The sequence below is a fragment of the Lonchura striata genome, chromosome 3 (assembly GCF_050655825.1).
Source record: "Lonchura striata isolate lonStrDom1 chromosome 3, ASM5065582v1, whole genome shotgun sequence".
NCBI lineage: Eukaryota > Metazoa > Chordata > Aves > Passeriformes > Estrildidae > Lonchura > Lonchura striata.
In genome coordinates this window covers 103,108,582-103,134,331 of record NC_140705.1, presented here as the reverse complement: position 1 = coordinate 103,134,331, position 25,750 = coordinate 103,108,582, and the positions used below count along the sequence as shown (strand labels likewise).

Sequence of the window (25,750 nt, the reverse complement as noted above, 5' to 3'; positions counted from 1 at the left end):
TATATATTAAGTCTTTTTTATTAAAGTATCAAAACAAACTTCAGAATAGAAAACAAACTGCTTTTTAATGCATTATAAGGATTGTCCTGAATAAAGTATACTTTGAGAAAACTCATGCAACATACTGTGTAGCTGTTTAAACACTCTTTTCCTGGGCACAGTCAAGTGACCCTGAGTACCATCATTTCCAGAGCAGCGTGCAGGAGCACGCACACACACACGCATACAAAAGCAATACAGAGCAGCTATGACTGCATATGTAAAGAAATAAAAATAGATCATCTTCTGACAATAGTAGTGGTACCATATTAACATTTGGCATGCTGAGTAAATAAGATCAAGCAACAAAAGCATGACGCCTGCGTCACCAGTGATATGGTTAAAAGCAACCATACAAATTCCCTAAGGGAGACACATGAGTTCTGTCATTACAGTCTCTGTGGTAACACTTTATAACCAATTATGAGACAAACAGCCCTGTCTGCTGGTATTTGAGAGGCAAAAAGCAAAGCCAAGGTGTATGATACTGGGGCGATGCCTTGGTTTTGTATTTCTACATTACAGAAGTCAAATAATGAACATTGTTTGACAAGTTTATTGTACATACTCCATGTAGATCTGTTGTCTGGTAAACAGCTGGCCCAATTACATGTAGAACTTGCCCTTTAAATCAGAGAAGTTGCCACAGAGGCTCCAAACTCTGCTTACAGGACATGAAAAAAACTCTCACTGAAATCAACAGAACCTCCTTCCAATATATGGAAAGATCACAGATTCTTAAGACAGAATTGGACCTAGAATGTCATCTTCATAATACATTCACTTTTCGGATACATGAAGTACATACCTTTAACACATGATATAGGACATTACAATATATCCAGATCTTAGGAAATGGTACTAAGTAGTTCTGTTGCAGAATATAACAATCATATGAGGACCAGGTACAATATGTGATGGACTCATGCGAGACTTGCAGGGTAAGAAGCTCATGGCTGAGGTATCTTCAAGTTTAGCCTTTAGAACAAACAAACAATTTCAACACTGCAGAACTGGTGTAAAATATTATGCACTGTAAGCTCCACTTGTATTCTGCTTTGTTTAAATTGTGACATTGAACAGTCAGACACCACTGATGGAGGTACAGAATCTTGGAAGGTACAATATCTGCACCCAATCATTCAAATCACTCAGTGCCTCATCTTCAAAATAGATGAAGGATAAGTGTTTTTAATAGTGGTGTCTCAAATACAACTGTGAAGTTTAGGAATATATAATATTAAACACCAAGAGATAAAAGTAAAAAGACAGCGCAACACTTGTGTTTTCAGTTTTATCTTGCTTGCAGTATTTATTAGCTCTACTCATTATGATATTAGTGATAAATAAGGATAATACTTTCTTTTACAAAAAAAATTGTAAGGATATATTTTATAGTAATAAACCATCTGAGAATTTCACAGAAACATCAGAATTTCAACACTCATAGCTCCAACTCTTTTGCCCAGCAGCTCTTCTACAAGTTCAAAAACATCCAAGGTTAGTATTTAATAAAAAATTAAACAATTATTCACTACATAAAAACTCTTGCCTCCTTTAGATTCTAAGTAGCACTTCTGATCAACTGTAGTTGCCACTGAAATGTAAAACAAAAGTAGCTACTATTGTAATTTTTACCTCTGAGTCACCTTGCAAAAGGAAGTAATCCTGACCAGGATAGAAAAATCTTTGCCAAGCTCTTATGCCTGTAAGAGCTATCTGCATGAGCAGACCCACTGAAATCCATGAAACCTCTTCTGTGACTGAGGGGTAATAGCATGAATTAAGGCTTGAAAGATCAGACCCTACATGAATTCTTTAAAAATATTTATTTGTTTCAAGGTTCAGGAGTCTGGGATTCACTCCTGCAGTTCTTTAGTTGAGCAAAACCTCTATCAATACCCCTGCACAGTTACCTTCCTCTTTCCAATTCAGTGGGTTCAAGTCACCAAGTCAGTAAATGATGGTACAAGCTGCTCTTCAGCAGTTCAAGGAAAAATTGTAGTCCCCAAGGGCTAGTATCTGGGGTGATAGCTCATGAAATACAAGCTAGGCTAAGTAGATGTTTTGCAAGAAACATTTCTTTGTCACACTTACTAGACCCTTCAAATTCAGTCACTACTGAGATGAGTCACAGAAAAAACCCACGAGTGTTGTGAAAAAAATGACAAAGCTTGGTTGGAGCTACAGGGGTTTTTTTTGTGTTTGTGTGTGTGTGTGTTAGGTTAGAATGCAACATTACACATCAGTACATTCTGCCAGAAACCATCCTCCTGGAAATTCAAAAATGCTCAGTCTTCTTTCCCTACCAGCAACAAGGAAGAGTAGTGTCCATCCAGCACAGCTGTCTGTACCACGTGCATCGCTGGAAGTCATAGTGTTCTAGCACAAACCCCGTGAGTGCAGTTACTGGATACTAGCAGAGAGCTAAAACTTCGGAAGCTGTTGTCTGTAGCTCCTAGGAACAGCAAGTATGACAGGTGCAAACCCTACATTGCAGGCAGAAGGCTCTTCAATTTGATTGAGACCAGATCTTCCAAGGGCAAGGATCACTGTCAAGCCAAAATGATTCTTTCCACTTATGAAAGCAATCTGCCCTTCCTAAAGGCTCTTGACTAATAGAATCCTACACATTATGTCAGACTCCCCCATGGACTCTGGTAGCTGTCAAAAACATTTTAAATATTTCCATGTTTGCCGTATCATTTAACCTTGTAATGTGCCTTCTTTGATCTGTTGAATAAAAAGATTTCTTTCATCTTCAGGTGTCCTTCCGTTCTGTGCACGGACTATACACGTGGGCCGGTGCAGGTTTAGCATGTATATCAAATGCTGCTTCTCGTTCTTCAGCTCCTCTATCTGGGCCTTCAACTCTGCGTTGATCGTTTCCAGCTTCTCTGATTCCTAGCACAAAGGACAGACACAATTTTACACTGAGAAATTCAAATAGTAAGTCACTCTTTTTTTTTTTCCTTATAGTTGTTGTGTTTTATGGGTGGGAAAGCGTATGGCTGGCAGAGAAAGGAATCACATGTACTCAGTGTGCTGTAATGATGAAACTGTACATTCCCCAACCAGTAATGGCCTGAAAACCAGATTGAGAGTTACCTCCTTTGGCCTCTAGAGAACATAATGGAAGTTGAAAAAAAAGTAAAAGCAAAATTCAAAGTTATATTCACTTAGAGTGACAGATACCCAAAGCGTTATTGCTATCTTCTGCAAAATTATTCTGAGCTTTTTGGGTCAAAAATGGCCCCAAAATTATCTATGCTGCTTCTTAACTCCCTGGGACATTAGGTCACATATTTATAAACCCATGCTAATCTAGCAAAGTACAAACATAGCTTTTTTCCCCTGCCCCTACATATAGGAATATACAGGTCTCTATACCTAGATACAGGTGCTACTGAAATTCAGTTTTATAACACAGAACAGGAGGTGAAAATGTGACTGGGCTTCTAGGACAGAGAATTGGAGCTTCCACACCACTCCGTTCATAAAGAAGTTAGAAATTACTTGTAGGTGCTTGCAGGCTCTCCACAGTGAATATTTTATTTTACTTTTTTTTGTGTTCAGTGTACACATTCAAATTAACATTATCCCACAGACAAGATTGGTCACTGAAGCAGTAATCTCTTTTCACTCCTACCATGCTTTCAATTTATACCAGTTTCAACCAGGTTTCCCTTTAATATATGGCAGATTTATTTTTCATAACTAATGTTTCTAAGGGGTTACAGAGTTTTGGGGACATCTTTCTGATTTCCTACTATGACAGTACCCTATGCTATCTGTTTGGATCCTGGAAGAATGACAGATTAAGTTCTAGCCAGTCACTTACTTTTTGCAGACATTCTGTTTTTTCCTTCTTTTTGTTTCGGCACTTTGCCGCAGCAATTTTATTCCTTTCCCTTCTTCTCTTTTTTCTTTCATCCTCTTCAGGAGAATACTGCCCCACAAAAAAAGATACACACAATCCATAAGATGTTGTAAACAGAAGAACTATCTTTTGATAACTTCTGGATTTTTAAAATCAACATGGAGAGTGCTGTCAGTGCTCATGTCCTGAGTTACATAAAAATGTGATTCTGACCTTGTTTGCCATACAGTAGAAGGGTAGGAACTTCATTAGAATTGTCAAGAAAAACCTGACTGGAATGGGGTTGTATGTAATCTATATGATGGCTCATTTAAAATCAGTGGTACTCAAAAAACTTATTGAATATCTCCCCAGGCTCCTACACCTCCATCTCTCATCCATTTCCCAGGGAGGAAAAGGAGGAGGGGCACAGGGAGCAGAACGGAGGATGTGTCATGAGTGAGGCAGCGAGGAGTGAATTGGAGGCAGCACCAAAAAGGGAATGCAGTCACACTTCCTTCTGTTTCCTGCGGAAGCTCAGACCAAGGTGTAACTCTTTCCTTAACCAAAGCTATTTCTCCACTTTCAAAGAGCAGTGTTTTTCATGGATAGTGTAATCTTTAAGCAAAAGGAGTGTGGACATAGGAGGTCCATGTCTTAACCCCCACGGGTTCTGCTGGGCCAGATTAGCACTTGCTCTAATCACTGTAAAACATTATCTGTTGTCCATAATCGAAAATCAAATATGCAGCTATGAGAAATACCAGAGGGTTTGCCCAAAGCACTCAACAGAGAGCCAAGCGTCTGGCTTAAGAGGAAACAAGTATGGTACAGAGGGTTTTCTATAGTTAATACAATTACTGGCCTTATGGCAAAACTTTGCTGGAGAATTAATCACTCACACCAAAACTCTGTTTAAAGAGTCCTACCTCTGTTTTCAGCATTGATGTTTCAACTGGCCTTTCAGAAACAGTCACCGTGTCCAAGGTGGAAGACATCCTGTGGAACTGACGCTTGTTCTGAATGGCAAACCTCAGTTCCTCCTTCACCAGGGGGGTTAAATTTGTGAAATCATCAAACCCCAGTGACCCTGCAGGGGACAAAGTGGGAACAATTGCGGAGGCGCTGACTTCTAATGCAGATACCTGGCCTGAGTGTTGGACCATCATTTTGCTGAAAGATAAAAAGAGATAATATTGATAGTCTTTCAACAGCTTTAGAAAGGCAAATTATATCTCTTAAAGGTATATTTCATACTGTGAAAAATACTGCAGTTACATTGCTTCAGTCCCCATTCCTAGCCTACCCCAATCTCTCAACAGAGACAAGCCATTAAGAGTTTGGACACTCAAAAAACCTTCAACTTTATGTTAAGTCAAAGTTAGTATTTAAAAGTAAGAATAGTATCAGCACATGACACAATTTCTAGGTCTTTCTGAAACTTAATATTTAAAAAATTGCGCGTATGAATACTGTTAAGATTTAAACTGGTGGTGTGTGGCAAATGTGATTAAACTGAATAGGAAGAGAAAGAAAAAAAGAACAAAAATCAGAAAGCAAATAAGTAGTATCATTATTTAATTATAGAAGGGGAGTATCTTCATCTTCAGAGCTATACCACCACAAATTCCAGCTTCAAATGTACAGAGCATTCTTTGTTCACAGCTACTCTTAGCTCAATGAGTTCTACTAGAAGCTGAAACTTGGTGACCACAACAGGATCTGTCACAAAGTCATGACACTCAATTTTACACACAGTTGTAGATTTGGCTACTAACTCCTGAAAAATAATTAATGATAAGAGCTGGCACACAGGCAGAAGTCTCTACATGCTCTGTGCCTCCACAGCACACGCTGAGTTGGAGGGATTGACTCATGAAAAATGTGAAGCCGTTTTTTTCATTCCTTTGGTCTTGTAAAATTTGAAACTGTCCTTATGTGCCCTCTCTGAGAGGCTTGAAATTCTTAAATATTTATGGCTTGATCTTCTACTGACATAAAACAGTGTGAATGAAGAGTTTTTAGGGGAATTATACAAATGTAAACCCATGGAGAAACCTCATTTCTAGTAGATTTCTGAAGAAAACAAACCTATCCAACAATGCTCTCTACTTATCTCTTTTTAGTCATTCTTGTTATTTATTTTTAGCCAGTTTTGAAGGGAGAGAGGCCCTATGTGCTTTGTGAAAATTGGTGGCCCCACGAGGGAGAAAGAGGCAAAACTCAGCGGTCAGTCATCCAAACACAGTGGGTTTGCTGATGCACACATCCCTGCAAGTCACAGCCCATCTCTCACCCAGCAGAGGTGAGATAAGAGGTCTGGAAGAAAACTGAGCACCTTTTGTGTGTGGTCCAAGGGACAAACATGCAAATCCACAGGAAAACAGATTGTAATACTTCCCTGGTTCATAAAATGACTTGTGTTAAATTGGATTTTACTATCTTGGTTTTCCAGGTATCTTTGGTGTGTAGATTTTTGTTGTTCTTGTTTTGGGGTTTTTTTAATAGCTGTATGGATAATTACAGTATGTGTTATCTACTCTGGATTAGAACCACAATAATTACAGGAAAGTCAATTGTAATTAACTTAGTGCAGGTAAGCAAACAGCTGCCTCAGGGTAGCAGTGTGGGTAAGCTAAATTTCCATATGATCAACTTAGAACTGCACAGGTCCCTGTACGTTACTTCTGGAACCCAGCAAGAAATGTTGGGGTCACGTGCCCTGAGAAGAAGATAGAATTTGCTTGGAGATATCTAAAAATACACTGTAAATCCACACTGGTGCAAATGAGAATAGAACCTGGTTGATCGCTGAGCCAAACACAAAAACCAGAGCAGAGTGAATTAACTGCCTGTTGCTGGAAAGTATCAGGTCCTATTGCAGTCTTCCTCACTTCTTCCTCACCCAGCCACCACAGAAGAGCTGAACATTTCCCAGAGTCTCAGGGTGAAATCCTGGCCCCAGTGAAATCAAAAGGACTTTTTCTGTTGACCTCAATGGGGCCAGGATTTCACCCATAGTTATTCAAGATGGGGAAATTATTTGGAACAATTTGTTATTCAGAAAGACCTTGGGAAATTTATGTAATTCTCTTCAGAAAGCCCCTGCTCATGAGTCACATTTAAAGTACTGATACAGTTTAATCCTATAATCTCAGAAAGCTAGCAGTTACTCTTTCCCAGCAAGTCAGAAATGGCCCTATTAATTTCCAGCTGAAGCCCTCCCAGTATTATTTGCCATTTGCCAACATTCAACCATTCAATTAATTTAAACAGGCTAATTCCAGATGACACTGAACCCCTCACTGCCAGCAGAAATTTCAGTTATTTTCACTGACTCAGTGTACTTGAATGCTGGTGATGGCTTCATTCAACAAAGTTAATTCTGTACAATTCAATCCATCCAGGAGTCTTAAAGTAACAGTAAAACTGTTTTTCCAACCTCCCAAATAATTAGTTGGGCTAATAATTTTCAAGCTCTGCTGGTTTATTCAATTATTTTTCATTTTAGGTGAACTTTTAATTAAGGTCAGCAGCAGCACCAGAGGAAACCAAGAATGTGCCTGAGAAATTGTGTTAATTGTGGATTTCTAGTAGTTAGTGTAAGTGTACCCCAAACACCACCAAAACCCTACTATAATGGCTTCAGGTTCTCTCACCCACCTGTCATTAGTGTGCAAAAAAGGAGTGGTCAGGTGTCCAGAGCAGGAGAAAGTGTCCTTGACCCTAGGAATTTGCTGCTCTCCTGCCCGGACAACTCACTGCCTTTCCAATCATCCTGAAATGCACCTCTAATTGCTCCAGGAAGGTAGATGCTTTACAGTTTCTGGGGAACAAATATGTTTTCAGAAATGTTTTACAAATAGGAAAATTCAATTTTACTATTAAAAAAAAAAAAATGCAACAAGTTGCCCTTCCTTGTCCCAGCTTTTGTACAAATTGTCCCTCTGTCCAAAGGCCATGCAGAGCACTATCTCATTTCCTCTGGCTTTGCGAAGGCTGGGGAAACAGTAGGAATAAGAATATCAAGCCTTAGAGTGTGATTCCGTCGTGGCCTTTCTGATACAATCTCTGTTTACTGTGTTAGACCACGCACATGTTCTGCAGTTACTGCCACTGGAGGTGCTGAACGCTTCTCAGCCCTGCACTGCTGCCGGCTCAGCTTGTTCCTGGGCTGAGTTAATGCTTCAGTGCTTTAGCCTTACTTTTGAAATTCTCAACAGTTTTACTATTCGTGGCAATATGAATAGTAAACCTCCCAATTCAGGTAGGTTCAAACAACTCTATTCATTCGTTCTCCCCCTGCTTTTTGTTTGTTGTTTTAAAGATGATTCTTTTAATCTGCAATGACTTTTTACATCTCATCTGCCAAGATTTTAAAATCCAAACAGGCTTCCTAGCCGTGCACTTCCATTAATTAAGTATATGCTTGCTTAATTTTAATATTGAAAGTGACTACTTTCAGTTTTTTCTTGCTTAACAGCAGATGGCTGACTATGTTTCTTGGTTTTATTTCTTCATACAAATTCCTTTTCCTCTGGTGCTGATGCAATAAACCTTGATAACCACTGAGGTTAATCTTAAACAGCCTTAAGAGCAATTACAGTTCACAACCTCTGTGCACGCTAGTTGACCTTAAGCTTTCTGACATCGCACATCGCTCCCAAACCATTTTCTGCTGCCTTCCAGCTTCTCAAATGTTGTTACCAGGAGGAAAATCGATTTCCACCAGGAAACTCATTCTCTGAAAGAAGCCGTCCGTTGTGTCACGCCTGATTTGCTTAGGCAACAGTTCAGCAACTGATCTACTTCACGTCAAGACACCGGGACAACAAGGAGAGTTGGTATCCCCCGGCTGTCACCAGAAGTTCCCGGTCGGTTTATGGGAACATCAGCGACGACTCTACGCGCGGCAGCGCCGGTTTGTCGCCGCCTGGGCTGTCCCGCCGCATCTCCCCGTCCCGGTGCCCGCGGTGCCGCCGCCGGCCGCCGCAGCGCCGGGCGCGGCCGCTCCGCTCGGGCATCCCGCGGCTCCCGGGAGCCGGGACCGTGCCCGCCGCGGCCGCCACCGCGCGGTGCCGAGCGGCGCTGCCGGCCCGGGGACACCGGGGCTGGCCGGGCACCCCCGGCGCTCACATCTGGCGGCAGCCCGGGCAGGGGTTCCCCCAGATGTGAGCGCCGGCACGGCACCGAGGGGCTCCGGCGGAGCTCGGCGGGGCCGGGGGCTCTCCCGGAGCTCACGGCCGGCGGCGGAACCACCGCGCCCGACTTCGCCCGGGGCGGCGAAACTTTTTTCCGGCGAAGCAGCGCGGGTCCCCCGGCGGGCATCCATCCCTCCGCGGCGGGACAGCCCTCCCGGAGCTCAGCCCCTCGTCCCGCCGGCACGGGCAGTCCCGGCCGCTCCTCTCCTGCTCCCACCTACCTTCCTGCCGCCGCCGCCGCCGTCCGGGCAGGAGGGAAGGGGCTCCGCAGCCCCGCCGCGCCCGCGCTGCTCCGCCGCCTCCCGCGGGAGCGGCTCCCTCGGCTCCCCGCGCCTCTGCCGCTCGCCCGGGTTGCATCACCCCCCTTTTATAGCCGAGCGGGCAGCGCTGGTATTTACTCTGGCGGCGAGTCCCTGGCTGATGTCATGCTATTAATAGCCTCTCCGAAAGAGAGGGAGGAGGGAAGCGGGCCGTGGCGGTGATGCAAGGCTTCCCCGCCGGCACGGCACGGCACGGCACGGAACGACACCACCACCGCGCCGAGCCGAGCCGGGCCGAGCAGCATCCCTCGGCACCCCGACAGACCCCTTCTCCTTCCGTCTCCACCGTTCTCCCCGTCATTTATTTATTTATTTCTATTAAGACTCCGAGAGTTTCTTTCTCCGGGCTATTTTACTTCTGACAATAAATCAAAGTCCCTCTAGCGACAAAAAAAAAAAAAAAAAAAAAAAAAAAAAAAAAAGAAAACCCTGGTAATTGTGTATTTTTCGAAGGGACTGACCTTTCTCTAGAGGAAAAAAAACTGTTCATGACCCCCCTACTCCCCCGTTTCTCTCATTCTCCCCCCTCCTCCCCTCGCTACTTTAGATGACAGCTAAAAGTTCCGTTCACATAAAGGAGAAAGCTTCGTTTTTACTCTGAGGAGAAAAGACCCGTTTAATAAAATTATAGACAGCTAAAAATAACACTGTTTGGGGGTTTTGTTTGTTTTGTTAGGGTATTTTTTAAAACTTTTCTTAAAACACAGCAGCATGCGATTTCCTTATAATCTCATGAAAAACCAGGGAATTCCTACAGCAGAGAGGGAAATACAGTTGTGGCTGTGGTAAAGGGGTTTTTGTTTAGTTCTTTTTTTTCCCCCTCTGGTTTGTTAACAGACAGAAATTACCTTCTAACAGCCTTCAAAGTGCTAGAAAATATGATGTTTAAAAAACAAACAAACAAAAAATCCAAAACAAAAACCAAAACATCAAAGAAAACATTTAGCTGGGGGAGACACAGAAAGCTTACAATGACAAATGCATGCAATCATCCAGTACTATAATAATTAATATATAATATATGCAAACTTGTTATTAAGCCAGTCTTCAAGCCTCTGCACTTGACTTGAAAAGACCAGGACATTTCATGCTTGAGTACATTGTATTGTAAGTAAACCAACATGAAATGGATACCTTAATATATAAGATGTATATCCCAATCAAGTGCTCCAAATTGTTGATTAATTTTATAATGTTCAATATATCATTTTTGATAATAGGTAATAAGTCTTGAGTGGTATATTCTGGTATATTTTTATTACTTGGAGCATTTTGTGAAGAATACAAATTAGTAGTAGAATAGTAGTTTACAGAATTAGTAGAAGAGAGACTAGTAGTTTGAAAGTCCTTCTGTATCTCCCTTCTGTGTGCTTGTGATGGTCTGGATATATATATGTGTGTATATATATATATATATAGATAGATAGATGATAGATATAGGTATAGACATAGATGATATAGATATAGATTATATAGATGATAGATAGATATAGATGATATAGATATAGATATAGATATAGATATAGATATAGATATAGATATAGATATAATATTGGCCACATAGTCTGGAGTAATAAACTTAGTTTTTTTTAATGTCCAAGTGCCAGTAACTTTGCAAAATTAACACTCCTATTCCGCATTTAGTTGCCTGCTCTTGAAAGAAAAATCCTGATCTGATGGGAAAGGAAGGAGTCTGGGGTAGTGACGTGGGCTTCCCTCCTGTGGAAGGTGCAGTCGCAGCCTGTTCTCTGCAAACAAAGAAGTGCATTTTGTGAGGGCAGCAGTGAACTCCTCTGACCTACCTGGCAGCACTCCATTTACAGCTCCTGTGAGCTGCAAGCTTTTTTTCTTTTTCACTCACCTATAGAGAAATCATTCTTAGCTCTATCAAAACATAGTTATTGCTGCATTTTTATTAATCTAGCTAAATCAATGTCAAGTATAATGCCAGGCAAAAACTTTCAGAAGGGTCTAGAGAAAGCTTTTCAGTTCACCTTGTTACAGCCTAATAAGTTCTTTTTACTTCAGAGGCACAATTTTATAATTCATGCTGTGCTCAAGGACAGCTGGCACCGTTTTTCTCAAGCCTAGAAGAAAAAAAAATTCCTCTCAAGCAGAAGCCAAATGTGGAAAATTTCTTCCCAAAAGATAGTTGGTTGGAAAATTTTAAGCACTGTGGAAATGTGTTAACAACATTGGTTTTAGTGGCCAAGAACAGGTGTCTGCTGCAATTATGACAGAAATTTACCAACTGTCTGTCCTTATTTATTTAGGTAGCTGTATCAGAAGTGGGAATGTATTTAAAGTATTTTCAGCTAAACAGAGCAGTGTTGCAGAATAATGGAAAAAAAAAAAAAAAGCAGTTCTCCCCTTCCATGTGGGTAGAAGTACCTTGGAAATCCAAGCATTGTTATCCAGTTGTGGATGGTCACTGGCATCTACTTGTTTTGCTACACAATGCTGGTCCCATTACTTCCCATGAGCTGCAGCCGGCACTAAAATCTGACATCAAACCAGTTGTGTTCATTCTTGAACTTGTCCTGAAGTGAGCCAGCTCCTCCCTGCAAAGCAAACAGAGAAATGTTCCTGTGCGCATTTGAGATTAGGCCACTGAAACATGTCCTGGCTTGAGTCTTCAGTGAAAAAAGAAAATGAAACCACAGTGAAAAATAAACCCAGCTCCACTGTGTTGTATAGGTTTTATCCAGATTCCTTTTGAAACCAAAGTTAAGCTAATCTCAGTTGGATCATACCCCAGTTAAAAAAAAAAAAAAAAAAAAAGTAAAAGTTAAGACTATCAGGAAGTTAAAGTAACACCCAGTACAGCCACCAGATACTCTGATGTTCTTGCCAGTTTAATTTTCCATCTCATAAAATATCTTTCATTTGCCTCCCCATGAACATTTACCAGTCCTTTTCCAATCCATGTCTCTCTTTCATCACAAACTGCAGGGGACATATCCCCTGAAACAGCATTTTTTTGACAGAGGTAACATCCATGATCTTAACTGCTGTTTCTCTTAAGCCAGGTACAGCAGCTCATCACTCAGACTGGTGTGTACTGGGTTCTTTTCCCTCTGCAGAGAAATCAGGCTGAATACCACCCCCGGCGTGGTCCTTGCAGCCCTCCAGCAATCTCCAGTGTGCAGAAAAGAATTCTTTCCTTTATCTCTTTCTGACCAAGTCCTGCCTCCATATCACTTGGCACTACTTCACACACTGTGGATATTGGATTAAAATTAAAATATGGCTGTCTCATTATTAAAAAGAGCTACAGACATACAGAGGAACAGACCCCCAGTCTCACAGCACAAACTTTCTCTTGTCCTAACATTTATGCTACTGCAGGACATCAGTCAGAGCAACACAAAAAAAATCTCCATGTCCCATCCAGATCATGTGCTAATTTCTGGTCACACAGTTCCATTAAACCTGTTCAGTCTGATGAAAATATAATGAGATTTAAATAAATCAAATGTGTAGTGATAACATGAGTAAAAACTGCCTCTCTGTGTGTTTTGTGGTTTGAATTGTATAAAGTTTTGAAATTACTGTAACCCTGACAAGACAAAACTTTCAATGCACAGCACATATAAGAGAAACAGATTTCCATAATTCAGAGTTATCATGTGGTAAAATCTGCACAAAATCAGGTTTTCTGACTCTGCCTGAAATATTACTCTCTACTTCTGTGATGGGAACTAACCTTCATAATCATTTTTGCTATGTGTTACATTCAGGTCTGAATCTATGTGGCAGGACTCCTCTGTTCACCAAAACATGCAGGAATTTTGAGATAATTTTCCCATCTCACTGTACAAACACCAGGGGTGAAACTCGGGACTAGTTTTTCCAGCATGTAGGTTGTTACTGCTGGAACTATGGGAGCAATCAGCAGCAGAAGCAGCATCAGCCACTTTCACCCTGCCCAGAGTTTTTCAGCAGCTGTCTTGGGACTCTTTGAGCATCTGTGGGCTACTTCTATAGGTTTCTTCAAAAAGGGAATAAAAAACATCCAAGCCTACAGGAGCAAGGGCAAAATTCACTCTGGAAGAGCTGGATCTCTATGGACTGAAAAGGTCCAAAAATGGAAGTTAAAACCACAGGGTTAGAAAACTGACTTTCACTGAGACTGTATGGCAAACCCTGCCACTCTCTTATATTTAATACCTCTTAAGCAGATGAACAGATAAATATATGTATTGTGGAGGGAAATAGGTGCTGTGTTTTAACAGCTTTTATTCTTTAACACTGAAGATAAAATTATTTTGCTCTTTGTTTTTCTCTCCACAGCTTATCTTTCTTTCCTTACTGCCTTCTCCATCAATAGCCATTTACTCTTAATTTATTCTCTCCTTTAAAAATCCTATTCCCTGCTCTCTTTTGCTTTGTTTCTTAAGTTACATTTCCCATTTCTTTAAAACAGCAGCTTCTCCTTTTATTTTGCCACTTCCCTGTTTCTACTCTTCTCACTTCTCTCTTTTCCCTCCCTGTATCCTTGGATTTCATCATTCCCCTTTTTTCTGTTCCTTTTTTCCTAGAAACTTTTCTCCCATTGATCCTTCTGGTTCTGCTTGGAAGCTTTCTAAATTTAAATAATTTTAAATTTCTCTTTTGATTTCTTTCATTTTCATTTTTGCTTCTCCTTTAATGAGATGAAGGCACTGATAACAAAATTACCGCTGGGTAAGCAACATGTATATTTCAGGACCAGATTCTGGGGCACAACATTATTATGAATTTTAGTGCAACTTTACTAAATTAAAGTTCCAGAAGGTTGTCATTGTTATAGGCAGTGTTTCAGAAATGTGGGGTAGAAGTGCAATTATACAAACATCCCTTCTCTGTAGCTGAGAGACAGACCTGACACTGGCCCAGCCAAGTATATCTTTAGTTCCCTTTTCCTGAAGATTTTCAAGCCCTTTTTTTTATTAGATGGACTTTGTGCACCAGCCTAGAAGCTGACCAAGCACAATCACCTGCAATTAATATTTGTTCTCTTTGGACATGTCCAGGCAAGAAACAACAAGAAAAATAGATCCCACACATGGAAGAATCACATCTTAAACCAGACTGAACATAGCAAACTCACTGGCTTCACTGGACAAGGAAAAGGATAGGTCAGGTATATTAACTGCAAGTGCAGGCAAGTGCAAATTGTACCTCCTCAAAATGCCTTTATAGTCCCTTCCATTTCATGGCAAGAAAATGATTTGTTCACAGATCCTGCCCTTCATCTCCCTCTCCCTATCCTTTCCACTTTGTAAAAGCATCCCAGATTTTGTTGGATATCAGTCACAGGTTCATTTGGAGCTTTACACATAAAAAATGATCACTGATGAAAGTACTAAGACCTGATCCAACTGTTAATTACGTCAATGGAAAGATTCCCATTGAGTTCAATGAGAGATAAATTTAGCCCCCAGGGACTATGAAAAATCAGCATTTAGTCACACTGGTTCTCAGCATACAGAACTCTCCTCCTGAAGTAACCTGGAAGAAAGGATAGGAATTATTTGCTGAAGATGTATGCTTCCCTTGGGTGGACTAATATAATAATGGTTTGTGTCCTTGTTGTCTTCCAGGTGGACACCAAGGATGAGAGGAAGCAAGAGAGAGAATATATGTATTTTTACTGTGCTAAATTACAAGCATTTTGGACACATTATGGAATTAATCATGCTGATGCACACAAATACAAGCACATACACACACACATACCCCCTATAAAATCCAGCTCTTCCTATTGATTGTCCTTGGAACTGTGCACATTTATAAAGAATACTCTGAAATTTAATATAACTTATGACACTTTAAACACCCCTTCTCATCAGTCTACTAAATATGTAAATTACAATTTGTCATAATAATTACAAATGAACTTTTTTGATTGTTAAACATGGATTCCTACATAAATACCATTTCAAATAAAAACACTGTATGGCACAGATTGCAACCTACAGAAGGTTGAAACAAGGCTGCCACTGCAGCTTTCACTGTGCTTATCATTTGTCCTCTCACCTACTTCACATGTGCCTTGCCATGAAAGGAGCACATGAATGATCATACCATTCATTCAGCCTCTTATCTTCCTTGGTTTATTTTTTTGGCTTTAACTGTGCAGTAACTTGCCCAGATAACAAGAACAAAGTGTAAATAAAATTAAACCAATAGAGCTGCGCGTAACTTTAAAATGAGACTGCCCTGATTGCAACCACAAAAGCACCCCCTGAACCCAAACCCTGATTGCTCTGTGGGCACATGAGGCTGCTGCTGAGGCAGCAGGGGAATCTTCCCCAGCAACAGGGGAAGATGTGGGGTGCCACTACCCCCGCTACCCCCACTGCATCTGCGCTTCCCAAATGATGCCAGCCTGGCAGGGAATGCTATCCATGGTGGGGTAGGGTCCACCTTCTCTGCAGTGACTCTTGGAAGCAGAATGGTTACAGAGAGAGAAAAGCAGACTGCAGGATGCCCCTTGCCCAGGGTATGGCCTCATCACAGGGCTGAAAAGTCAGGCACCATCTGGTTTCCTGTCTAATGGGCTCCAAACTTCAGGACAGGGCAGCTTGAGCGAGGGACACACGGAGTCCGAGTCCCCAAGCAGCAGGGACGGTAAGGGTGTGGTTAGATCATTTCTCCTCTGAAAGAGGAGGCACAAATTTCACCCCACACAGCCAGATGTGACAGCTTAACTCAGGTCTTTCTCTCCAGACCCAGTGCTCTTGCTGATGGGGTTTTATTAGAATGCCAAGCCCAAGCTTAGAAGGGAAGCTTTGGGCTATGAATTCACAGCAATGCTCGACTCCACGTTGCAGGTTAGATGGTTTAAGTGGAAGAGAGGGGAATTTATTTTCACCATGCACAGCCTCCTTCTGTGGAGCTGGGCTTTAATCCTGCACTGGAAATAACATGAGGATAGCTGGGAAATGAGAGTGCTCCTTATTCACCATCTTTGTGAAGATAACCTGATGATCTTCCTTTTATTCTCTTTCCCAGCCTGCTGAAATGGATAATATTTTATGCTTTAGGGCAAAGTAGCTGAGATTCCTAAATGGATATAATGGATAAGGCTGCTGTGGTTTATTTCCATATCTAATTTTAATTAGCACCCTTATGGGCTTTTTTTTTTTTTTTGCTTTCTTGATGTATTATTTTCTATTCTTACTACTGAATGTGTGCGTGGCAGTAGTATTTAGCAGCCCCAGTAAAGATTCTTGGTGCGCTTTTATTATATATACAAGAGTTTTATAATATATACAAGAGTTTTATACTGAGCTCTAAAAATGATGACAATATCTCAACTGCCAAACAGAAGCTCAGATTAAGCACAGCAATTAAATACATGGCTAAGTAGTCTCTGCTCAAAAGCATATACAAACTTAAGAATTGCTATTAATGAAGATCTCATATAAATAGCCTCTATAAATATTATTTCTTATATCTGTGGAATTATATTTATTCTAACACATTTGGGATGAGAGCACCTGGCAAAGTATAATATTGTGGTCTCTTGTTAGCCAGGAACATTTTCTTAAAATGTATGGGCTGATTAATTAATTAATTGCAGATCTTTGAAGAAGAATAATTACTATTATTTTTCTAAAAAACCCAAATGTTTAGAATTTTGGTAGATCCTGATTTTTTTTCCACAAAGGGAAAGTGTAGTTCAATACTATTTAAATTTATTGGGGTTTTTTCCTCATAAATTCAAAGCTGATTAAAAGCTCTACCATCCCAGTTTGAAGAGATGTTCTGAAGGAGAAGGTAGTTTCCTTGTTAGTGAAGAAATATTTCTTCACACTTGCATAAGCAAAGATATTCTCCATTGTTTCAGAAAAAATGTCAGATAAATCATCAGCTTTGTGGCTGGAACAGAAAGCACAGATATGACAGAGTACCCAAAACAAACCACGAATTCCCCACAGATACAAAGAGGCATAACTTATTTAATTTCATCACCCAAAAATTTGACTTGGGATGGTCAAGATTAATATTTTTTTTGATGATCTGTTTTGTGATTAAAGAATCTGTATGACGTGGAGAGAACATGTAATCTAGCAGGCAACACTTCAATTCAACAGGTGTTTTTCTTACAGGTGATTTGTGCTTCGTGCAAAAGTGGATGTTTAGGCTCCAAACCTTTTCCAAAATTTTCTTAGTGGTCTGTGCAATCTCTTGAACTCAGGCTGTAAATCAGCCACGTGTTATGCAGTGAGTGCTTGCAGGGAAAAAGGCTCTCACTGCAAGTGCAAGGTGCACACTGCTTTCTTTGCAGAGCAGGGACATTAAGCTTGGACTCAAGTTTACAGTTGGGGATTGGTTCACAATTATTAAAGGTTACTATAATAATACAGTGTGATATGACATGACATGACATGACATGACATGACATGACATAACATAACATAATACACTATAATATACTATAATATAATATAATATAATATAATATAATATAATATAATATAATATAATATAATATAATATAATATAATATAATATAATATAATATAATATAATATATAACATAACATAACATAACATAACAAGTTATGTTTTATGTATAATGTAATGTAATATATAAATTCATTTTTCCATAAATTTTCCATACACTTAAAATATTCACGCACATGTATAAGCATTTGTAGTTTTTGTAGGTTTCAACATAATCCTGAATATATGTTCAAACAGCAGCCCTTTTCTTGTTCTAAAATGCCTGTTGTGCATATTTTCACAAATAAATAAAAAATTAAATAAAAAATAAAATGTAAAAAAAAAAAATTAAAAAATGCAGCATTTTTGGCCACAGCTCTACTCCTCAGGGTATCCCAGAACACGGCTGCAGCTTTTCCCCCTTTGTGGGTGTTCCTGCCCCAGGGTATTGGTAGGACCTTCTCTCTAAACTCATTCCTGTGTAGGAGAGGGACTTCAGCATCCTTTGCTTTCCTGACAAAATCTATTCACTGAGTCTCAGTTGTGCACGTGCCTGCCCTAGAGGGACTCTTACAAAACCCAGGGGGTTGTGATCACCTTTCTTCTACCATCTACACTAGCCAAGAGCCATCTGTGTCTCTCCCAGTGTCTGCTGCATACCTCCCAGAGCTCCACAGGGGCTTGTTGGGTAAAATTCAGCAGACAGGGGAGATGAGATGAAATGAGACAATCATCACCAACTTTTATCATCAGGGTGACTGTCAGCACCACGACTGCCTACCTGCAGAGTCATCATCTATTTTTCAAATCCCCTCTTTGGTCAATATTAGTCTTTGCCCCCAAATCCCAATTCAATTCATGTTGTCCCCAGCTCCCTTTTCACTTCCTTATGTGAATTCCTGGACTGCAGCTCAGCTGCAGTTCACCTGCAATCATGAAAAGAGTTGAGCTTTGAGTCCAAGTTCTCAAAGACCTTTGGCCTAACATCCATATATACTTAAGTGATAAGACACCTAAATATCCTGCAAGGTAGGAGAGATAAACATTTTCTTGAGGCTATCCTTCCTTCTACTATGGCCTGGATTATTTTAGACTTTACATGTATACCTTATTCTCTCCATGACCTGTGAGGCCACATTTCCATCGATGTAAGCATGAAATCAGTGGCAGGGTTAGAGCAAGCCCTAATTATATTACAGTTTAATAGGGAAACAGATCATGTCAAGTGGGAGGTCAGCAGCAGCATATTTTTGGAGCACATCTCAAAGTTCACCCAGTACACATCCTTTCCTTATACTGGAATATTTATAGTTTGTTTGTTTTACATTGGAAATATTCCTTCTGTGAGCTCCTCCTAAGAGACTCCTCCTCCTCCATTTCAAACTCTCCTGTGATGGATTAGAATGGGAGCTTTAGAATGGACTAACTGTAGTAACCCAAGGCAAGCAAATCCCAATGTCCTTCACACAAAACCCTTTCCCAGGGCTATCAAACAGCCTGGCACCCATATGTGCTGCAATGAGCAGCCTTCATGTTCCTATGCACTCTGAGTTTCATTTCTGCATGCGTGCTCACATACATCTGCTACCCAGTTGGGAGCCTTCCTCAGGACAATGTCCAGTGGGTTCCTGATATGAAATCTTTCCCTAGGTCCTCCAAACTGAGTGTTTTCTGGTGGTGCTTATCCTATCCAGGGGGAGTAAGCAACAGCATGGTGTAGTCATGGCTTTCAAAGACCAAGTGCTTTTTCAGGTAATTGTTTTAAAGGACTGAGAACAGGGCTATGATTCTGCTCCTAAAAAAAATGCTTGTGTAAAATCTTGGAACAGCCCTGGGAGCAAGAATCAGAGATTTCTCCCCCTGAACCAACTGTCCTCTCTCTATTTTCTGTATGGCCTCAACAAGGAATGTGGAGAGTGCTCCTGTCCCCATTTAGAGTCTGATAGCTCAGGTAACCTCCCAGATCAATGGAAGTAAGAGATTAAACCTTGTCAGGCAGCCACTGGAATTGTTCCTGGCTTTTACATATCCCTACTGAATGCATAAAGGAAGCAGCACCACCTCAATCCTTCCTTCTAGCAAGCACTTACAAGAGAGGAGTGATGCTAAACTAAAAAGAAGTGGCCAAGGCACAAGCAGGGATCTCAGGTTTGTGTCTCTTAAGAGGAAAGAGATGCCTCCCTACAACACAAGGGAAAAATGGTCCCCACCTCCTGCTGGGGAGGCTGAGCTGCTCCCTGCACACTTTGCTGGCTGATTTGGGAGCCACTTCAAGGGGCTGAAGCATTCCAGCTGAGAAACAAGTCATGTAAAACAGGGGATTTAGAGTCAGGTATTGCTGTGACTGGATTTCGGGTGGTTGAGGTTTTGTGGGAACTCTGTTGGCTCTTGAGCCTCTCCAGTTAATTTCCACCATACAGTCAAGAACAGCAATTATTAACAAGGTGTGAGAAACCAATTTGTTTTCTACTGTGGTGATCCAAGTGCACCATGATCAGGGACAATTCTCTTTCATAAAGAGGTGGGGAAATGTTCAGAGAGCAGAAAGTCTCAGTACTTTCATGACCATCTATTTTGAACTTGTAATGTGACAGAGCTATCATATGAATATTTTAATGAGTGATTTAGCAAAGCTCAGTACCACTTGTAAATGAAATGCATATTTCAATACCAAAGTAAAATACTGTTCAGAGTTTTTCTGAAAACATTAAACTCGTGTTGACAGAAGAATGAAATATACACATTAAAAAATAGTTCATCTCTTCTTAGAAACATGCCACCTTATTCTAAAATAACCATATTAATCTCAGCTGATACTCAAAGTGTTAAAGAATCAATTTCTCTTTCCTGCTAGAAAAGACAGCCAGGTAATCACAGCGCTGGAGAGTTTAATTTTGTTGAGTAAAAATTTGTTTTATAAGCTACTTTGCCTATCAAATGACAGTAAGTCTCTTGACATAAACATCACTGCAATTTTATTACATGAATGAGTGGTTACTGGTTTGGGTTTTCTCTTTACTCTAAACCAGTGAAAGAATTTGGAAATCCTGACCTGAAAGGGTTTCACACATGCTTAATTTTAATTGTGCATGAAATCACAGTGAGTTTGGTACTACTCATGTGCTTAAATTTAAGCATGTGCATAGGTGTCAGCAGAATGGGGCTTTAATAAGGCACAAAATCTAATGTCCGGTTTTTCAGTGTTAAAGGTTATACCTTGATAAATTCATTTTTATAAGAGAAGTTGTTCTGTGAAACAAATTATAAAAATAAATCTGTACGTAACATAAATTTAAACTGAGACATACATTAATATGTTTAACATTTCTAATGTTAAACATATTATTACAATATTAAACATAACCATTACAATATGCAATATTGTAATAGAAAAGTACTGAGTCACAAGAGGGACCTGACATGTGACATCACAGAACAAACCCTTGGGGAGAGGGTTATTGAAAGCCAGGTAAGAATGGGATGAAAGTATTTTCATTGCTCGCATGGGTATGTACTTCCAACTCTTTTCTGCTGCTGCTTCAGAGTAGCATATTATAAGTTATCACCAAAATAGCTGTTTTCATCACAGAAACACTGGTCCTTATTACAATATATATATATATATACACACACATATATATATACACTCTGAAAACTCACAAAAAATTATATTCAGCTGATTTTCCTTTATTTTAGAAAATAAACCAAGTCTTGATAGACCTGTTTACTTTTACATACTCCCTACAACCATAAGGACTTTCTCTACTGAATAATTGTCTGTGAATGTTTTGTTTTGGGAACCAAGCTTGAACAACAAGCTAACAACAACAAAACCCAACCAACAAGTAAGGGCAAGCAGTATTTGCAAGATGTTATCAGTTACTTCCAGAAAATACCCCTCGGTGCCTATTTCACTCTGCTATTTTAAGTTAATTTGCAAAGCTTTGACAAGGAACAAAGGTTAAATACTTGGAATTTGCATAGGTTGTATGTTCACCGAAGAATGCAAAATAAATGTTATAAATACACGGTTGGTTCCCCCAAGAAGAAAAAAGGTGGAGCATGGGTACAGCTGCTCTGAACATCGTTAAAAGAAGACAACTTTTCTAGAGCCAAGTGAGAAAGGAAGATGCAGAAATGCAGTGTATTGCAGAGGTGTTGCTATATTAGGGGACTCCAATCACGTATGGAGCTGAGCAGAACTGTGTTACAAACATCTCCTGTTGTGTTACTCTAAGGAATAACACCTGAAGTACAGGAACCTGCTGGAATAAATTTTAGCAACCCGAGCTGAGAGCTGAGCTTTGGTAGTTAGGGATACTGATAATTAAAAGCAGCAAAACCAGATGAAAATCCAGTGGCACCGCATGCTATGGAGGTGGATGTTTGTAGTTATAAAACTGCAGACCTGGATGAGCTTATAGCAAATCAGATTAAATTTAAGACTGCTAAATTTTGCTGTGAGAATTTATTTGTGTTGATAGGGCACGGATTGTCCTGTTCATGTTTTGTTTGGGTTCTGCTGACTGATTTTATCAACATTGTTAAATACATTCATGCTGGTCACTGTAGTAGCAGCTGGAATGCAAAGCCATCTCCACCAAGCCATCTCTTAGTAAGTAGGAGATAGTCAAACTGAACGAAAGAGATTTAGAGTTTGCCCATTGTCATGCAGCATGAAAACCATAGCAGAGAAAACAGAAAACCTCCAAGTCCCGACTCTCCTGGCAAATGGGGAATGTTGCAAACCTTTCCTCCTCCAGCCTTCCTCAGCCATGAAAAGATTTTTTTCCCATTTCTGGTCCTCATCCAGCTCTGAGAGTCAGTAACAATAATCAGAGCATGCCAAGCATCTGACCTCAGCAGATTTTCTTGTGAAATAAAGAACGCAGTGTGACGTGCAATTTTCTTCTGAATTCTTCAGATATGTCTCTTGGAACACATTCTTTCTGTTAACAGTTCTGCTGTCAACACTGTTTTCTGCATTTGACCCTCTCCCCTGCTTGTATTGCTGAGGTATTTTATAAGGAAGTTGTTAACGGGTTATTTTCCACTCTAGTACTCTAGCAAATTGCAGTGGGTTTGAGTTGGTATTTCAAAATTAGCTTTCTACCTTCACAGCTAATCCTCGTGGGATGTATTGAACCAGTGAGGTTCTGGGTGCTCAGCACATTACTGAATTAGGCCTCATCAGAAGGATATGCAGCCAAGAAGTTGACAAACATATAAATACAAAGTGACCCAGTTTCAGTCAAGAGTCTACTTGTATGCAAACAAACAAACCAAGTCAGAAAAAAAAATAACCTATTTCTCAAATTATTTTTAAAAATCCTGAGAAGTCAGTAATGTCTAAATGTTTCAGGAAACACTTGAAACAAGTCTTGACCACTAAGATTTTGTTTTATTTTAAGTTTTTTCATATAGCTAATACCTATTGTAGTTACTGTTTCTGCTATTTATCCAGAACATATTCATTGTACTTCTTCTCTGTACTTTTTATCACTAACCTGTACAGATACTTTAATTACAGAGAGAAGATATCTCACTGTGGTAACAGCACTCAATTTTGCCTTATCCTTATTGGTTTTCTTCTTTTGTGCTATTCCCATACACATGGTTCAAAGCACTTGTGAGATGATCTCTTTTTTTTTTTTTTTTTTTTTTTGTTGCCGTTTCATTTTGATCTTATTTTCCTGGCTGACAGGATGTGTGTCACTTGTGTTTTGAAATGAACTCTGGTAAATACAGCCGCTTCTTGAAAAGATCACTGCTCCCCTTTGAGCACGACTGCCAGAAATATGCAAGTGGGAAGAGAACTATGAAGAACTTGTTGTGTGAACTGCCCACGGTCCCAGCCCTGCTTCTGGATCCTTCCCCGCAGGGCACACGACACCTCCCAGCCGTGTGTGACCCCGAGTGCCAAAGAAGGGTAATTGTGTTATAAGACTTTTTAATTCCCCAACTTACTTCAGCTGTTATCAGCAGCTGGTTACTTCAGCTGGCTGATATGCCTCGGTGTCCTGTAAACATTCGGTCTAGTGCTGTGCATTACTCATAGTTGGAAAATCACTTTGACTCCTGTAGCATAATTATGTTAATGTCAAATGAGTCACAGGGAAACAGAAAAGTTTTATCAGAGCTGCACCTCAGTGCCAATTTCTCAATGCTCCCGTTGGCATGACAGAAGTAGGTTAGGGGATTTAGGGGAAAAAACAACTTTCATTTAATGAGTGATATGAAACTATGATAATAATTACTCACAAGGAAGCTTAAGTGGCAATCAAACTTAGATTCACTGAAATGTAAAATTGGTAAGAGAATAGCTTGCCTGATTATTTATAAGAGCAAGAATGAAAAATACTGAATTTTTAAACAATTACTTTTTAAAGAAAACTTCAGATCTCTTTCACACATAAACAGCTTTTCACATTCATTATTTAGTTTCAATGCTAGTAAGTGATTTATTTAAATTTATATCTTAATTAGATTGTATTTCAGAGCCAACCTCCTCTGATTTATTATTTTTACCTCTTTCTTGGTTTAGTTAATGCTAGCGATCAGCTAGGAAAAAAAAACAACAAAAAAATCCCACCCTTTCAGCTCATGTTTGGATCATAATACAAAAAGCCAGAAGTCCTTCAACAAGCTAAAATTTCTTGTAACATATCTTGTCACAGCTTAAAGCAGACAAATGGCCAACAAGAGCAGAATTTGTTCCAGAGTTTTAAGACAAAGGGGACAAACCTCTGTGATACACTGGCTATCTCAGGGCTAAGCTGCAGCACTTCTTTTTTTCTGGAACATACAAGTTCCTCTGGTATTTGCCTACCAGGAATTTAAATAATAAAAATACATTTTTTTAACTCAAAATATGTATGTTTAGCTCTAACAGTTATCAATATTCGCACACGCCATCCTGATGAATAGGATATACCATCCGAATGTAAAGGGAAGTTTTTTTTCCCCAGATAGCCGAAACATTCTCAGAACACAAGAGTTTAATCATTCTGATAGATTCCACTGTGCTATTCAATAAAAAAGTCTCAAAAGTAAGCAAAAGGGCTGAATTTAAAATCATAACCACATAATTTTAGTCAGGAAAAAAAAATTACCTAGGGCAATGGAATAAAAATCTCTTATTGATAAGTGACTGCATTTCCATTTATGTCCTATTTGAGAGGGAGACAGGACTTACATTTCTCTGGGAGCTCCATCCCTCTGAGCATTTCCCCTTCATCTGCTGACTTCTCATCTCATGCCTTTTCTGAGTTCCCTCCACTTATCCTAGAAACTTAATAAATTAAATCTCACATGCCCTATAAGAAACCAACTGTTGTTACTAAATTGAGTGGGAATATAAGGTCATGCCATAGGTGACTAAGTAGCCCCCAGACTTCCCTACGAGCCATGATCTAAATATGATGGTACAGCATCATCTCGACCTTATAGTGAGTGAGGGGCTTTATGTCAGAGCACATCCCCGATCCAGAGATAACCTACTATGGACAACACCTGCAGTTTGAAGCCCTCGGCTCCTGGCTGAGTTAAAACTGTTTTTTATTACGTAAAACAGTTCATGCCTATCAGCAGAAAGCCTTTATTTGTAGTATTCAGTTCTCTCGTGTTTCGCGTGGGAACGTACAAGAAACACACCAAGGCGTTGTTTGTTTGTAAATTAGCATCGTTTTACTAGCGATGCGCTTTTGCGGTTTGCCCCGCGGAGGCGGCCGGACGCTGTCCGTGCGCTGCTGCCCCGGGGCAGGACCCGGCGCTTCCCTTCTCCCGGCGCTCGCCCCGCTCCGCGCCCCGGGGCAGGACCCGGCGCTTCCCTTCTCCCGGCGCTCGCCCCGCTCCGCGCCCCGGGGGAAGCGCAGCGGCAGCGCCGGGAGCGGTGA

General features: G+C 40.3%; 1 protein-coding gene across 2 annotated transcripts; it reads right to left on the bottom strand.

The window, feature by feature from the left end:
* On the bottom strand, positions 1 to 25,593 carry ATF3 (activating transcription factor 3). 2 transcript variants are annotated; one of them, XM_085576038.1, is made up of 5 exons: positions 25,051 to 25,593; positions 11,811 to 11,980; positions 4,828 to 5,071; positions 3,881 to 3,988; positions 1 to 2,943 (listed from the first exon to the last, which is right to left on the bottom strand). In XM_085576038.1, the coding sequence occupies exons 2-5, from the start codon at positions 11,855 to 11,857 to the stop codon at positions 2,746 to 2,748; spliced, it is 597 nt and encodes a 198-aa protein (XP_085432164.1). In that variant the 5' UTR covers positions 11,858 to 11,980; positions 25,051 to 25,593; the 3' UTR covers positions 1 to 2,745. The 2 variants fall into 2 exon arrangements, with proteins under 2 accessions (XP_085432164.1, XP_021403199.1); XM_021547524.3 differs by lacking the exons at positions 11,811 to 11,980; positions 25,051 to 25,593 and adding an exon at positions 9,321 to 9,476.
* Positions 25,594 to 25,750: the final 157 nt, after the last annotated feature.